The 17,291-nt window shown below is 40.5% G+C and overlaps 1 protein-coding gene across 3 annotated transcripts in view; it reads left to right on the forward strand.

Moving 5' to 3' along the window:
- The first annotated feature begins 1,270 nt into the window (after nt 1–1,270).
- Nucleotides 1,271–17,291, forward strand: part of aplp1 (amyloid beta (A4) precursor-like protein 1) — a 33,879-nt gene continuing 17,858 nt past the window's right edge. For 2 of the 3 annotated variants that reach the window (XM_046044180.1, XM_046044181.1), the window contains exon 1: nt 1,274–1,517. In XM_046044180.1, the coding sequence (XP_045900136.1) occupies nt 1,452–1,517 (66 nt within the window). In that variant the 5' untranslated portion in view covers nt 1,274–1,451. Of the gene's footprint in view, nt 1,518–17,291 lie in introns of all 3 variants that reach the window. The other variant, XM_046044182.1, reaches the window with a different exon arrangement.

A 17,291-nucleotide genomic window follows, 5' to 3' on the forward strand; every position in this document is an offset into this window, starting at 1 on the left:
CTACTATGATGGATATCTCCTTTTGGAGATTTCAGATGCCCTCCAGAGTTGTTATGTGTCTGTGGAAGCCTGGGTGCTGTACAACAGTTTCTCCACTCCACTGACATAAATGTAAAATACATTTATTACAATGCAACACTATAAAATACAGTCTCAAAAATAGCCAATGCCACTCTGTTTCATAAATGTTGTTTAATAAAGGGGTGTTTCATCGGATTTCAGAAGAAGAGTTGCTATTCACTCAGTGTGTATTTGTTCATCTGCTATTGCAGTGGTTTCTGTCTACTTGAAACTCATCATCACTAGTTTTGGCCTTAGTGTGGACATGAGCTGTGATCAGTTTAAAGTCGACGTTTCCCTCTCAGATTGTTCCTTTGGAAGGCTTATAAGAGGTTTTAAAGTATCCAGTATTTCACATGAAAAAAACAAAATATAAACAGGATATCAAAATAAATCAAAATAACAGCTCTGGGAACACATAACTAAAGCTCCTGCAGTCTGATACAACAACCCTGCAATAAATTCCACCATCATTAAGTGTATAATGTATTTGTTGAAACGTTTTTGAAGAGGTGATGATTCAATTATTCATGTTCATTTTGCGGAATGGGGAAGGTTTATCTGAGCTCGCCTTAAATCTAAGTATGAGCACGATTACGTGAAATCACAACCAGTATGGGTGCTAATCGTGGTCACATGGTGTGATGTGAAAACCTGAAGCCTGATACTGAGAACTGACTTTCCAGTAAAGCTTGAGACATATTGTGTCAAGCAGCTGTTTAACTGCTTGACTCAAGCAGTTAAACTTTTGAAATGAAAAGTTGTGAAGGTGTCATTGTAGTTTCAAGATGTTCTAACTAGGTAATGGTTATGTTGTGGAGAAACCTTATCCGACGATATTCAAGATGTCTTAAAACTTGTGTGGAAGGAGTCTTTAAGAGCTATATTCTCTATGAAGCACCTCCAGCGTTTTCCCCTAGATGACACCATCATACAGTCAGTCAGTCAGTTTACTGTTTATCCTGAGGTGAAACCTATTTAATAAATTCACAAATTAAAACTGGTAACGTTATTTGTAATTTCAGGTGGATTCTCCCTTTTACACTGACGCAGAAACTCAGTATGCGAGCCTGCCGCGCATCCCCACTCCATCACCACCAGATGTCTCCCTTTACTAAGCCACAGCGAGGACGCCTTGAGTACAGCCTGAGATAAATACCCGCAGAAACAGGGCTTGGTTCTGACAGACTTCATCCACAGAAAATCCCAGCCTACCATCGGAGAGCCCATTGGCAAGAGCGAACAGGACGCAGACGCAGGAGATATCGCAGGAAGGCGCCGACGAACGCAGTGTCCATCGCTTCAGCTGATGTAACCAGACAGCCTATGTTGGAGTCAGTTATTTTAGAGTAGCAACTTCGTCATTAAACGAGACAAAAGAAGGCGAGAAAATGGGACATACCGCAATACCTATATTGATGGCTGTATTGTCCTACTGCGTGTGGGAAAACGTCGAGGTAAGAAGGACGCAATCTGAGTCATTTCTAACGCTGAATTTTTTTTCTGCTGTAGCCTATGTTTAGCTGAATGTCGGTGTGACTTTTTGACAATACGCCGTATTTTACTCCATGTCGACATTACACATGCCACGCATACAGTTACTCCTATCCCCATATTGCTGACACGCACTCTTATCTGGGGCAGGTTTAATTTGTAAATGCATCCTCGAGCAACCGTGCCATGTCAACAAGAGTAATGACACGCAACGACCACAAAAAACAAAACTAAAACGCAGTGATAGTGAAAGGATTATAATTGCAAAAGCCTATGTATGCTGCGATAAGGTGGCTAAAACTCAGGACGTAAATATAATAGGCTTCTTAAAGATGTGGTGCACAGTGCATTTGGCTCGCTGCGTCAAGTCTGGGCCTGTATCGGACATGGAAAATGTCACACAGGCCTTTCGCTCTGTGGAGGGATGGATATCAAATCCCGTCTCATTGCGTCCCATCTGGCCTTGTCAGAGGTAGAAATCAGCTCGCATCCGTCATTTAGAGGAGTGGTGCTGCAGCTCTTGAGCCGAATAGAGTCATTCAGTTGCTGTTCTGTGATACATTTCATGAAAGAGCACCGAATAGATTATAAAACTAAAAATTTTAATCTTTCAGTGAGAATCGGGATTTTAAACCACTGTGGCGCATGAACCATTGCCAGATTTCCTGTGGATCATCTTGTTTCATCTTGCCATGAAAATGCAATGTTAATAAACTGGTCATCCGACTTTGATAAATCATTGGCCATGCAGTGTGTTACGGAGTGTACTAATGAGTGATACGGGGTTATCCTATTGGCATCCGTCTCCATCAATAGGCAGAGAGGAAATGGGGAAAGTCTCTTGTAGGCTACAGAGGACAGATCAATGGGCCACGAGCTGCCCCTCCCCCTTAAGACTTCCAGCAGACGCACAGTTTGATGGACTCGACCTTTATTCCGCTATAACTTTTCAGTCATCCATCATCTCCACCCTGCGATAGAAGTGAGGGCATGGATTCAGGTTGGAGCATGGTCACTCGTGTGTAGGAGCAGGGTGGTGTCGGAGGTGCGTGTGAATTTGGAGACGGAGGATGAGTCATGATGTCCCAGCTGGAGCTGTGGCTCAAGTCAAACGTACTTTTCCACCTGGAAATGATCAGTGAATGAACCTCCTGCTCCTGATATAGTATCTGAGCTAGAATATGGGGCAATTTGACTGTTGGTTCAGTCTCCCCCTTAAGAGGATTGGTGAGATGTTTATTTATTAGCCATCTTCCCACAGTGAGTTTGTAACAGTCATAAAGCCTCTCCTTTCATTCTGAAATAATTTTCACTTCTCTAAGAGCCTTAGTGGGATTACTGCTATGCTGAGGAACAGGCTTTAGCTTCATATAAGGAGACCTGCCCATGAAGGTTTATGCTGAAGATTACACTGTGAGAGGGTTGACTGGCTGGATTACTCTGTGGTATTAGTCCTAATAAAACTGTCAGCTTCCCATAATTTACTCAATATTCATTCAGCTCAAATGTGTGAATTCAACAAATTTGTTTTGATCTCTCTTTTATACTTTAGTGTACCAGGATAACATCCAATCAGAATATAATTACATTTGTAAATTTAATTTTCAGTAAGTGTTCTGGATTAGTGAAGTCTTTTAAGCTAACATACAAATTCAGCATCATCCCATGTTGTTGGTGTTGTGATTAGACTGACACACTGACGCCAGGTTGTCACAAATGTCAAATCCAGTAATGGCTTCCCAGGTTTATATCAGATGTATATAATAACACTTAGCTGTCGCAGCACCTTTTAAAGTATTTAGCTAATTAACACACTGAATAGTAAATAAAAGGGTGACAAGATGACAGATGACAACCACCTTTATGGTCAGCCTGTAAACTTCTATCATGTAGCTTAGCATCCATGGACTTTTGGATTAAATAAAATATGTTTGGTTTTGTGTGACAGTGGCCTTTATGTGAGTTAGTTTCATCTTTAATAGAAGTGGGCAATATGCATGACATATCACAGTAAATTACATTATAGTTTTCATAATATAGATGTGGACAATATAACATGTGAGATGAGTTTGTCAACTGATTTTGCCATACCATTTATACCGTGTTAGCAATCCCTTATACATCTTTGTGCATAGTAGGTCAATTTAGCAAATCAATGAGCAGGACTACTTTATGGCATTACATTTTAATATGATTTTTACATGAGTGTGATGGAATACTTAGTCAGGTATTTCATCTGCTGGGTTTTTTTTGAAAAATATACATTCCTGACTAGTTATTTTATTAGCAATAACAACAATTTCTCAAGTTAACATATTATATCACAATATATACACACACAGTAGATGTTGTGATTAGGGCTGCAACTAATTCCTTATTTTCATTAACAGTTAATATTGATGTCTAACCATTATTTTCTCAATTAATTGATGAATTGTTGGATCTATAAAATGTCAGGAAATATATATATACATATTTAGATAGTTTGTTTTGTCCAACCCAAGACCCCAAGGGCATTTAGTTTATTGTTAGAAAATGGTAAGAATTCATATTTGAGAAGCTGGAAGGTGTCAGGTTTTTGAGTTTTGCATAAAAAGATTCTCAAATGAGTATTTGATTATCGAAATGGTTGCCAATTATTTCTTAATTAATTAAGCAACTAACCGTTTCAGCTCTTAAGATATGAAATTACATAAACCATTACAGAGGATTTTATCTATATCAGCACTATCATGATCTAGTTAATGGACAATCTCTTTATGGATAGAATTACCGGACAGCAATGTCTTGTTTTGGTAAATCTTGGAAGTACCTCATTGCATTGATTCAAAATGTTTAAATAAGAAATACAATATTGTCATTTAGAAGTTTGGCTTATTGATTTGCAACATTGCCTACAGTGGACTAAGAGATGTTAAAGAAACAGCTGCAGAAATGGTTTGGCATAATATCCGATAACAGTTGACAAAATTATATCATCCTTTGGTATCATCATACCATCCATGCCTGCTCTTTAAGATCACAAACATTAGGGAATCAGAATAATGCTGTGTATAATCGCATATCAACAAAACACAAAGCCAGACTGTAGCTAGGGAGCTCAGCCCCTACACAGGAAAATCGGATTTAAGAAAACAGTCATACTATCATGGCGCTCGTGTGTAGCCATATTTGATAAAACGAGGGCCAGGGACTACAGGTGTTCTCGGCTTTAGTCAACTGGTTCTGTATTTATCAAGACAAATGACTGCATTGTGAACCCGAGCCCAACAGTTGTGGCAGACCCAGAGACAGACCTACTGTATCTACCAGTTTCAGGAAATATAGAAGGTCTGTGAAAGCATAAAGCATAAAGGGAGGAAAGGGAGGGAAAGAATAGGGAAGGAAAGAGCAGAAGGATAGGAAGCACATTTTAATGTGGCTAAAGATTAAATGAAAATGGTGAGTCACAAAGTTGCTGTATAACCCCCACCACCACCAGATACCCACCAATAGCAATTTCAGACCCTTTGCTGGAATATAGCCATACAGATTGATGCACCTCCCACCCCCATCTGCCTTTCAATGCAGTAACACAAGAGGATTTGCTTAAAAAAAATAAACAAGAAAAAAAAAGATAAGGACAACCAGATCTCTCTCACACACACACCCATTCTGCCCTACACTCACTTAATTAATTTCAGAGCCAAGAGATAATCGGGTTCCACTAATGGATTCCCGTGTGCTTGCTATTCTCTACTATATCCATGTGCCAGTGGGCATAAAACGTACCATTTTATTGTGCCACATGTTTCCCCCCCGTTCTCTGTATCTGGCTTCCTTTCCAATGTTTTTTCAACTGCAGCACACACACAGGACCTGGATTAAATCCTGCAGAGTCATTGTGAAATGAGAGCTACACTGTACCGGAGGGATGGAGCGCTGTAAATGTGCCTTCACCTGGCCTGGAGGTGACAAACTAATGAATGATTTAAATGCATTTTCCGGGCCTTTCAGCGTTGTGTGGTTTAGAGAGCTAGTAGTGTAGAGTGTCTAGGCTGTAAATGAATAAAGTATACATATTGTGTTTGTGTCTCCGGGCATGGAGTTCATCCAGCTTTTCTGCTGAAAATAAATTGAAATTAATTGCACATTTGCACGGCACACTCCCAATAGGTTCAGGGAGGCTCAGCTAAATCCTGGTTTCGATGATTTAATCTTGTATTCTGGCCTTTCTGAAATATTTCAAATTATGCGTCTCCGTTGGAAACCGAGTAATTCCCAATTCAGAGTTTAATAATGTTTGCTTGCAAGCCTCATCACTTCATGTCATCTCTATAGCCTGTCATGCATAACCTAATGCACATTTGATGAGTTAATTTCTTAGGCTTCCCAGACTGCACAGTTACTCATAATCAGGGAATAGCATAAAAAAGAATTTAGATTAACTATAAGTTTCCCAAAGATTACTTTACCTTTCATCATCCACATACTGAATGTCCAATGTAACTTGTATTTCAAGCCTTGACTATTTGCAGATCAAATATGATTGCTTGCACCTGTGTCTGTAAAAGCTGAAGCCCACATGGGACGACTGTGGTTTGTTTATTCAGTGTCACCTAGAGGGATAGCGTAGCCATCCTGATCACATCCAGCTCCGTAGTCTTGCAGGGCAGAGATATCAGTAAGCCTAATTGGCTGGATTTCTACGGAGAAGTTTTAATGCCTGGGCGAAGCGAGATGTTTAGTCCTGCCGCAGCCAGTGGGAGGTTTCAGAGGAGCCCCTTCTTAAAAACATCTGCAGTGTGGCGATAACGCTTGTCCTCCATGTTCAGGAGGAGAGAGACAGAGTGCAGGGAAACACATTGCTGGTGGAGAGAGAGGGGATTGCCCTGGCATGGCGGATGATTTCAGAACCGGAGAGCATGAGGGTGAAAGAGGAGAAAGTGATGTAGAGCATGTAGAATGTTATGTGGGTTGCAAGATGGAGTGCATGCTAATGGAGGAACCCAGCCCTATTGCTACTGAGACCAAGCTGCTGGGAGAGCACAGAGATCCATCTCTGTCATGTACATGTATTCACAGGTGGCCTTGAATTGAGATGGGGTCGAGGGGGGCAGAAGTAAGTAAACACTGTGGCCAGAGTGGGGCACTGACTTGTATGAAAGCAGGACTGCAAATCTCATTTCCTTAACGGCCGTGGCTGCAGGGTTTCAGAGAGTGTGGGGTTGCGGATCAGGCCAGTGACATTCTGCAGAAGAACATTGGATGCTGTTTTGGAGAGAAACGGATACAGTTTTTGGCAGGTCATTTTCGCTCTGCCATCATTTGCGCCACATTGGCTACAAAACATACAGCTCTGTCAGAATGACTAAAAGCTAATCTCCGACACATAATCCAAAAGTAACAAAGGTAAACTGGTATTGATTGGTACACACACCCACAATTAGGTCACACACTCACAGATAAGCACACACACGTTTACCACACACTTGCTGCTTTATAAAAATGGCACACTGCAGAAGCTGCATCAATTATTGAATGTTGTGGAAAGGTCTAGGCTTTCGTTTGTCGACGGGGCTTTGGCACTTGTCACGCACCCTCTCAACGCTCCGAAGCCAGTCCTCTCTCTTCATGCTACCTGGTTTTTATATACCCCTCACCCTTCCCTGCCCTCAAGGTCCACTCCCTAGCCTCACTTTACAGAGCACAAAAGAAAATCCCCACGTCTATCTGCTACTAGCCTCCGCCCCCCTCATCCCTCCTCTCTGTCTCTGCCCCAGCCTCTCTTTCTCTCCCACTGCCACATCCCAAAGGCACTCATTACCCCTCCCCTACCCACTCTCCCAGACACTGCTTCTCCATCTGCCTCAGCAGCCTTCAGTGGCCAGTGACATCTTTTTACTTTCCTTGTGATTGTTCTTGAATAATTCATCCTCCAAACTCACCCTTCGTTTTGTTATGTTTTCTGCACTTTACGAGTCTGTCATTTTTTCCTTCATTCTTGATACTTTCAGACATCTGACTCTGCCAGTCTTCATTTGCATCTACTGGTTCTCTATTCTCACTACACCTTACTAGAGCACTTAAATGTTTTACCATCAGATATTCTTACTACCAATGAACCAATCAATTCGGTTCAACACATTCCAGGAGTTGTTTTGTGAGGCTTGTGTTGTAACTTGCCTGTTGTTGTACCCATTTTCCCTTAATGCATGCCATCAAAGGATCTTTTAGTGATTTCCTGCATTTCCCAGAATGCTGACAATGCCCAGACAGCTGGTGTGAACTTGTTGCATTCAGCTGTGAGGTTTGTGAACAAACAGTAAAGTTAGCTTGCTATTGAAAATTGGATATTCAATCTGTACAGTTTTTTTTGTTTTTTTGTTTTTTTTTCCAGATATGGCAACCAAAATCATTGCTAGCGGTTGTTTATTTACTAGTGTTAATGTGTTTTAGGATGGAAGTTATTGTAGAGGAGTGTGCACTTACTGCAGAGGAGTCTCAAACATGCCCTCCCTTCCCTCAAGACAAAATGTTCCCACAGTATTTGACTCGATGCTCAGTATTCAGCAACCCAAAGATTCTCTGCAATTGACTGCCTCTATTTAATACAGTATACACAGATGGTATGCCTTCTGTAAACAACAAAACTGGTGCTACAAACAGCTATAGATGACAGAGAGACTCAGGTGCTGCTGTGGCTGCTGTTAATCATCAACATTAGGACTCAGCCAGTGATGGGGAGAGACAAACAGTATTTCATTCTTTCCTCAGCTCAGAGTCATTATGTTCGCCAAGGCCAAGCTGTGCCAGTTAACAGCCAGTACTCGCTGAAGCTCATCTGACAAATTGGATACTTCTCATGAGTCTAGAAGTGGCTTGGAAAAAGAATGTAATAAAAGTACCAAGAACAAATGGAGGTTCTGGTGAGGGGTCTTTTGTACAGATTGTCTCAATGATTAAGCCATTTTCCCTTCAGTTGGACAGTCTGTGGAGACTTTATGGCCTGAGGAAATGAGATAACACTAATATTTAATCTACTGAGTGATTCTGCAGCACAGACTGGCAGACTGCACAGCCAGCACACATTATCTCACCAGAGTGGCCCGGTCTAAAATAAGACTGAGATGGCTAAAGCAACAGGACATGTCAGTTCTACATGATCTCAGTTGTCATTATTATTACTTGCCAGTGGGTTTGTCAAACTGTGCTTTCTAGTGCTAATGGAAATGCTACAAGGGAAGATGATAAATAACTTTATATTGTTATTAGTGCAGTGCCTTTTAAAATTAGCATTTGTGTAAAGCACTGGCTAGAACAGCAGTTGCACCACAATGCTGCTTAAGCTACCTTAAGGTGAGGTGATTTCCCTTCTGGTGATCTTCACTGACTGACTCTATGATAATCATGTTATTCATATTTGTACATATCCCATCTTTTGTAATATAAGTATAAGCATGCTTGAAGTAAGTCTTGGAAATACAGACATTTGAAGCAAAATTGAAAGATAATCAATTGTGTTGGAACATGCAGGCTGTTTGCCGCTGTACCAGAGGAATCAGAGCGACGTGACGAATCATTAAGTCAGCTACTGATTCACAATATTGAGAATATTTAGCAACGGCAACTAGTAAGCAAAAGTGGGGTCATCAAAAAGAATACAATATAATGCTGTCAATATAGGGGTTTACTATTAGTCAATACTATATTGCTTAACAGGGTATATTGTATTAACAGCGTGCAGGTGTGTCTGTGTTTTTGTATATTTATTATATATGTATATAAATATATATTAATGTTAATGCAGGAACATTGGTGTATTATGTGATGTTATATTTATGTCTGCAACTAATAATTTTATTCTTGAATAATTCCCATTACATTTTACCAGATCTCAAGGTATTGATTTAAAATACTTTGATTTGTCTGACAAATCCAAATATATTCAATTTATATAAAACATAGAAAAAGTTGCAAATCTTTAAAGTTAAGAAGCTAAAACCAGCAAGTTTTGCCATTTTGCTTGATAAATGGCTATTTATTATTAATTGATAAAATCATTGAATTTCAGTTGTATTATAATAGATCTGATAAAGTTATTATTCCTTTAGTTAATTTGTCATTTGCATTACTATATAATTAAACATTACTGGCAAAGTAGAAACATTTCTAGAGTATTATAAGGTAAACATTTAAGTTTTTAGTCGCACGGAAGAGAAACAAAAAGCCCAATTCAGCAGGGCCCAGTATTGTATAAGTAATTTAAATGGCTTGTAAACAACCAACAGAGAGTGGTCAGGAAAGCTAACCAACCATTAAGCCAGCGATCAGCGACCTGCCGCAGATAGAAAGTCGAACCAAACGTATGGGGACTCTTTCATGTGAGAGAGCGATAGAGAGACATGCTTGAAATTCTGTGGGGAACCAGTTGCTACGGTAACAGGGAAGGTAGCCGGCTCCTGTGGGTGGTGTTACCATGGCAACCACCCTCAGCGGCCAAGTGATGCTGAGAGGGAGAACGATGAGGAGAGGGCTTTAAAAAAAATGTGTGTTTACGGGTTCAATGGGAACAAGTGAGACAGATGAAGAGGACAGCATGTGAGCGGAAGCTGATGTTAAATGTGGGAAAGCGACACCATCTCTGTTTCCTCAAGTTTGTCTTTATTAAATCAGAACCGTGTCTTTTTTTGCTTTGTACAAGTGGCTAGCTGGCCCCAGCAGAACAACATTAGCTGTTTTTCCTGCTGTTCATTAACAGAGCACCTCATTACCACGAACAATAGGCCACAGAGACTGTGCAGGGCAACATACTGCCTGAGAGCCTGGGAAGAGGTCATCCCCTCAATATGTCTTTGCAGTTTGCTAGGTTAAAACTGGCCATGCTGGGCTCTTTTATCAGTTGTACATTCTGACCTCTCACTGGGAGTTTAAGACCAATTTGTTCCCACTGGGGTGATACCACATGCCTCTGATTTAAACCAATGACACAGCATTTTGTGAAGTTGAGTTAAATGTTATATACAAATATCATTATGTATATAACATGGTGTATAATGTATTGCATGTGGTATGGATCTGGAGTCTCCACCACTAATAAAAATATCAGTAATTGCCTTTAGCTTTCTGGTCACATCCCCACTTCAACAAATGCACACAATAATAATATTAATAAATAAACACAACGACCACACTACTCTGCCTCTGCCTCACGTTCTCTTTTGAGGCTCACACAACTTATACATATAACCTCAAAGCCTCATTTCCATAAGATGCATCTGCTAGATGGGCTCCCAGGAGAGCTGGCACGATGTGATGAGAATTGTATATGTGCATATATAAGAGACTGGGGGAAAGAGATATGAATGTTTTAACCCCTTTTCCCTTTCAATTCGCCCCCTTCCTCTGCCACTATACATTCAGTTCAGCACAGTTTTATTTATTTGACATGCTTCAATATAAAAGACTCAATTAATTATTATCACAAAAAGCAAGAAATAGGATACGCATACAACAGAAACAAGACAGAGGAGATTATTAATTAAAGTAAAGCAGAGAGCATCATAGGTCATCATACTTCACATACACACATTGATGAAATGCATCCATGTCCCGAAGGACTCCTGAAAAGAAAATAAACTTGACAGACAGATATTTAAAATAACTTAAAGGTTTCACTTCCAAAGCAATTGAATGTGTTTCAGAGTGAGTTGCGTTACTTCAAATTGCTGTAAGTTTCAAGAAAACACTCAAGCACAAGATGCAGTATAGAAGGATCTGTAAGAGACACGTACCAACAATTTGCAAAACTCAAAAAGTGCATGAAGTGACAAGAAAGTAAAAGTAGAACTCGGGAAAGATGACATGCAGTTCCAAAGGAGAATACCCAGGAAGAAAGACTTCAGTACAGATCGGCTACAAAGACAACTGAGTCAAAGGCAGAGTGAGGGCACGAGAGGCAGCAAAGACCCAGTGTGAGATAAGAAGGAAGCAAAAGGAAGTGTCAGATCTTACTGATGCTGGCTGCCTGCCTGCTGTTTGTCAGGGAGACCGTAGAAAAACGGTCTGTCCTTAAGTGGATCAATTATTATAGTCTTTTAACCAAAACATGCCCTCATTTAGGCCATGAGATTGCCTAAATCTACTTAAAACACGCTCAAGGGCATTATGTTGTTGCTTTAAGACCTCCAGTCTCGTCTCCCTTACAAAAAAGTACACCTCATTCTAAATAAAGATAATTTGCATATATGTCCTTCTCTTGAAATAGAAAATTTAACTAAATTGGATTTAGTTCCAGGATAGATTACCAATTTCACAGATCCAGCTCAAAGCCACTCTATCAGTCATTTAAACGGGGGACGCTTTTTATAACACTGAAAGCAAGCAAAAAAGAAATTCAATACAGTTCTTGTCCTGTTGTGGTCTCAGTTGTGGTAATTACGCATTTTTATGTCATTAAAATATGCTGTTTTACTGTGGAAGAAAAGGCAACAGTAGCCTGTTTAGTGTTTAATACATTTTAGCTGTGACAATGTACAACATGGTCGTGCTAATAAAATTTTTTACCTTTGAGTCCCAGATAGGACTCAAGCCTTTTGAATGTATTTACCATATAAATTCAGATTTGGAGACCTTGTTTGCATTGTGTCAATCCCAATCTGCCTGCAGAAAATCCCAGTTTCTGTGTCAATTGTGTTGACATTAGGATGTTTCAGATGGACCTGCAGTGCTCAAATCTCTACTAAGCCTTTGATTCCTTCAATCCCCCGAGGTAGCTCTTCAGCTTGAAATGATATCTGCAGGCGCACAGTGTTTGGCATTAACATGTTGGCATTCCCATGTTGTGTTGCTTAACTGTGAAAGAGGTTCAGCACTGTTATGTAACAGCTGAAATTCATCAGCCATTCTACCAGAAGACGAAATCATTTCAGTTTGTCTGTGGAAGAAGCTGAATGTCGCAAGCATTTGATGTTTTTCGGACTCTCCGTTTTTCTAGCTGGATTTATGAAACATTATTAAGCAGTTGTCTCCCACATATCTGCAGGAGGCGGTGGCATAGGGAGGATTGTGAAAATGACAAACGATGCTTTGTATTTTTGTCTTTTTCTGGAGATAAAACATGCACAGTGTGGCGTCATTATGGTGCATGACTCAGAAGAAGCATTTGTTGAAATGTGGGTGGAAGAGAGAGGCAACATGCGTAAAAGTTCAGCCTACTCTATGCAACCAAGTATCACAATCACTTGTCTCATTCTGAATATTGCTTAATGCAGCCTTTCCATAGAACTGGGAACACCACACATGAAATCTGTCTTATGTCTGTGGGAGTTTCCTGTTTTGTTCTTCTGATTGCACTAGATATTTTTGACAAGTTTTACCACAGATGCCGCTGAAAGGCAGGATGTAAAAAACAACAACAAAAAAACAAAAGGTCATAGGAAACATATCTGGAACAATATTGCCTGCACAATGGATGTAAAGTTCAGGTATGTACGTTATGGAGTGTATATTATAAAGACAAAGAGTGAAGCAGGATATGTCTGAACATGGTATTTATCATGAGTCATGTGAGTGCTAGCTGGGAAAGGTGAAGTCTTTGTTCTTGTTGGTATGGGGCTTCTGTTGAATCCCATAGTGTTTTTGTACATCAGGGAAATCGGTATCCAACTGATTTCATGTGATTCCAGGAGGCATTAGCGACCTTAACAGAAAATAGGAATCAGTCTCTTTCCTATTCCCCAGCTGCAGCAGTCTGTAGATTAAAATTTGGGAAGATATAGGCTAAAACCTTGAGAAAGGATATGCCACACTTATACATACAGACCCCAGTAGGCACAGCTCTGAATAACAAACTCCAGTCCTAAATAACCACAAACATGAAATGATTGGCACTTTCGGCCTCCAGATCTATGGAGTCTCTTGCAGTGATGCCATCTGACATATCCTGTATTTTAAGATATACTTGAAATTAAATCAAGTACTGGGAGCTGGTTTTGGCTGCTGTTTCAGATCTAGATGAACCCTGGTGATTATGGGGCCATCTGCTCCCAGTGTGCCCAGCTGGAGGCTGGACCGCTGTAATCTGGACTGATGAAGCTTGATTTAGAGAAGACTGTGATGTTTGCGCATCTTTGCAACCAAAAGCCTCTGTTATAATGGTTGGCAATCATGAATTGAAATGAGGCATCCAGTTTAGTATTTAATAAGAAACTGTACAGCTATATGTGGTTTACAGTAAGAAGCTATAGAGCAATACATAAAACACAATGCAATATTTTCCACTCCTCTCGTCTTTCTCTTCTGAATACAAAATTAATGGCTTCAAGTAGCCATTAGTCAGAGATGTATAATCATGAGTGTCAATGTGCAGGGCTAACCTGCTCTATCCTCCTTTGTCCCCTCTGCACCACGAGAGTCTGGCAGACTAATGTTGCTACTCTCTAATAAGTACATGCCACACCAGGAAAAGGCCTGATGGAGCCTATGAATAATTAAGCAACATGATTACAGTGATGAATGCTTCCAAATCTATCTGGCCATTTAGCACTGGTCTGGGGAGAGAGAGGCCAAACAGCAGAGTGTCAGGCATTGTGTGAAAGCTGTTAGGGAGGGAGAGGGAGACAAGAGAGATATCAAGGATAGGGCGGCTGGGGTGGATCGAGCTCAGCCTTGAGAGAAGGCGGAGGGAGCGAAGAGAGGGGAATACAGAGAAAGAGTGAAGGAGGGGCCCAGAGAGCAGGATGACACCCACTATTCAGCCATCTGTGCTGCAGAGAAGCACAAAGACATGCAAAGGAAGGCCTGTTTGTATTTGTGTGTGTGTGTGTGTGTGTGTGTGTGTGTGTGTGTGTGTGTGTGTGTGTGTTTCATACATGCATGGGTTATGCATCGATGAGTCCTATTTGTACGTGGGTGTGTTCGCTACATGAGTAATGGCAATTGGCCAGTCCACAATGTTACACCAACTAAGAGCAATCTTAGCTAACCAGGCTTTTCACACCAGAAAGGACATAGAGCTCACTGCAGATAGATTTAATAGTAACTAATTTTTATGTAGATAAGTATACACAGTAAACTCCAGCAACACTTGAGTTGAGAACAATAAAGTACAACTGCCTGGAGCTTTGATACTCTAAGACCGCTCCCCTTCTCCATGCACCTTGCAAGTAGGCGAAGGTGTGCCAGAACCCCTGCTGTAATTTCGTAACTCTCCAGTTTATGCCTGGTAGCTAAGTCTTATTCCATGGCATTATTAGAATACACAGTTTCACAATGTCAAATCACAACACAATAGAAAGACAGTTGTCATAGACCCAGATAAACAAACAAAAACAAATTTACACGTTGTTTAGTGTTTGTAATGTATGGTTCTTTGATTACATTGTCACCACATGGTGTATTTTGGTTAGATGCTGCTAAGTAGGGATTAGCTCATCAGGGGTCTGATGTCTCTAGTTAGTCATCAGGGGGAAAACATGCTGCTTAGAATTCATCCCTGACCAGAGAGTATGTTTATTTAGTAGATAGTGTATTCTCAGTTGATTTATATGCTGCTTTAAAAACAGTAAAAAGGTGCTTCACTTAACACATGAACAAGTAAAAAGCACATTTTGACTATTTAATTTATGCAGTGGTAAAAAAAAAAAAGACAAAAATGTGAATGTACTTGTTTCATTTCAGTGCATCCCTATTGTAAAAGGTGACAAATGATGGGTGGGCTCCTCCGTTCTGCTTCTACTGCTCTGGCTTGCCTGCCAGGGCCAGGGGATTGCATCATTACAGAGGATGAAGTCATCCTGCAACATAAGGGTGGAACAGGTGCTAAAAATTTAATTAGAACAGGGTGGGAGATGCTGGAGGAACATGTAAATGTACTGCCCTGGCCCAAACTCAGCCTTGACTGACAGAAGTATTTATGTTGCAAGATAACATCTTTGTAGGCTCCTATTTTGGGTGCTGCCACATAATTTCCTCTACTAGAATTAACCATTTTTATATGTGCATGAGCTGTTCCTCAACTTGGTCCAGTGCACATTGTGTTCTTGTCTCTGTGGTATGGCTTGGTTTACTTGTGATGCTTTCTGTAATGGTGACTGTGGAAGTACACATGCGATTACAAAATGAAGCAGGACAGTCAGTATGCAGCGGCTATGAAGAAGCAAAAGAGGAAATAGAATATCGGCGGCAAAGAACCTGGAAAAAAGGCAGAAAGCCTATCGATGCTTAATACCACCAGGCTGCTATTAATGATGCAGCAGCATACTCTGCAGTGGGGAGCTGTCACGCATCTGGGCTGTATGCCTGTTCAGCCACATCAGCACTAGGACATGATATGTGGGACTCGGGATGGTTGAACAGCACTGCCTTGCCAACCTCTGAACCCCCCGCCCTTTCCATGCTTGCAGACTGTACTGTACAGAGATGCTACAGTAAGTTACTGTATTTTCTCACTGAGATATGGAGAATGTCTCTGCAGCCTGTCCTTTACTAGAGAAAAAGCATAATTGTTGACAGATTGTGAAGCATTACTGTGAAGCCAACTGGATCAGTGTGCCACAGCTCCTGACTGGAAAGGTTCAAAAATACTTATACTGCCGGTCTCATGCCATAAGAGTTTTAACACTCTGAAGTCTGATTGGCATCAAAATGGAAATTGCGTACCACCACGACACTGAAAATCATTGAACGCATGTTTGTCGGTCCAGAGAGAATTACAGCTAAAAATTGTAAATATAAAACATGGACAGAACAGCTTTATCAAGGCATAAGAATGTGATTCATTCACTGGTAGAAAAAGCTATTTTTAGCTGTGAATGAAAGCCTAATCCTTCACAATAGAGGACTGTTGTCTGTGCCTATTTAATCCGTATCTAGTGAATACAACATGTTTTTATACCTGCTTTGGTTAACTTAAGAACAATATAAAAAAAATGTTCAGCACATTTTCAATTAATGCTCAGTAACACTGAATATATGTTGTCTACGGCCGTTTTAGCAGCTCTGTGATGTACCTAACGGTAGAATGACTTTGCTGCCCATGGAGCCATGCAATTGTCTGGCTCTATTTTAAAAGCCAAACAATTTAGTGTGTTACAGTAATTACAGTTTCATGTGACTTAAACTGATCAAATAAGCAAAGAAAATGAAAACACTATGTTTTAGACTAGTCAACAACAACTTTCACTGAAATGAAACCAAGCTTCTATGGTCATGCACATGGGTTCAAGCACAGTTTTTCCAGATGTTTCTCACACTCCTTAATATTGCATATAAATGATTTCCAAAGTCAGTGTTAGAAAAAAAATTGGTCCAAAGTTTGACCAAATCTACATACACTTTGTAAAGAAAGATGTCCAATACCACAAAATGCATTTCTATCCAGCAGCTGATGCTTCCTAAAAGTATTTTCACCATTTTTGGGTAAGAACAAAAAAGACTGAATCATACTGACGATAGCAATTTCTGTGAGAATACAGTGACACAGTACAATGAAACACCCACAACAGCATTCACACAGCAGAGCAGAGTGGGTCTACGTGATGTCAGCCCACGAGTGATGATTATGTGATGCTGTCGCAGTGACTGTCTGTAGTGGCGACCGGTGCATGGAGGAAGAGTGATCATATTCCAAACTGGGTCAAAAACAAGCAGGTCTTCTGCTCCTGTGGAGGAACAGACCAACATAACTGTACATCTTTAAACAGTATTTCTTATTAGGGGTCATCACAAGAGGGAGATCTAATCTGGTCCCAGATCAG

Source organism: Micropterus dolomieu, linkage group LG03, assembly GCF_021292245.1.
Source record: "Micropterus dolomieu isolate WLL.071019.BEF.003 ecotype Adirondacks linkage group LG03, ASM2129224v1, whole genome shotgun sequence".
NCBI classification, from domain to species: domain Eukaryota; kingdom Metazoa; phylum Chordata; class Actinopteri; order Centrarchiformes; family Centrarchidae; genus Micropterus; species Micropterus dolomieu.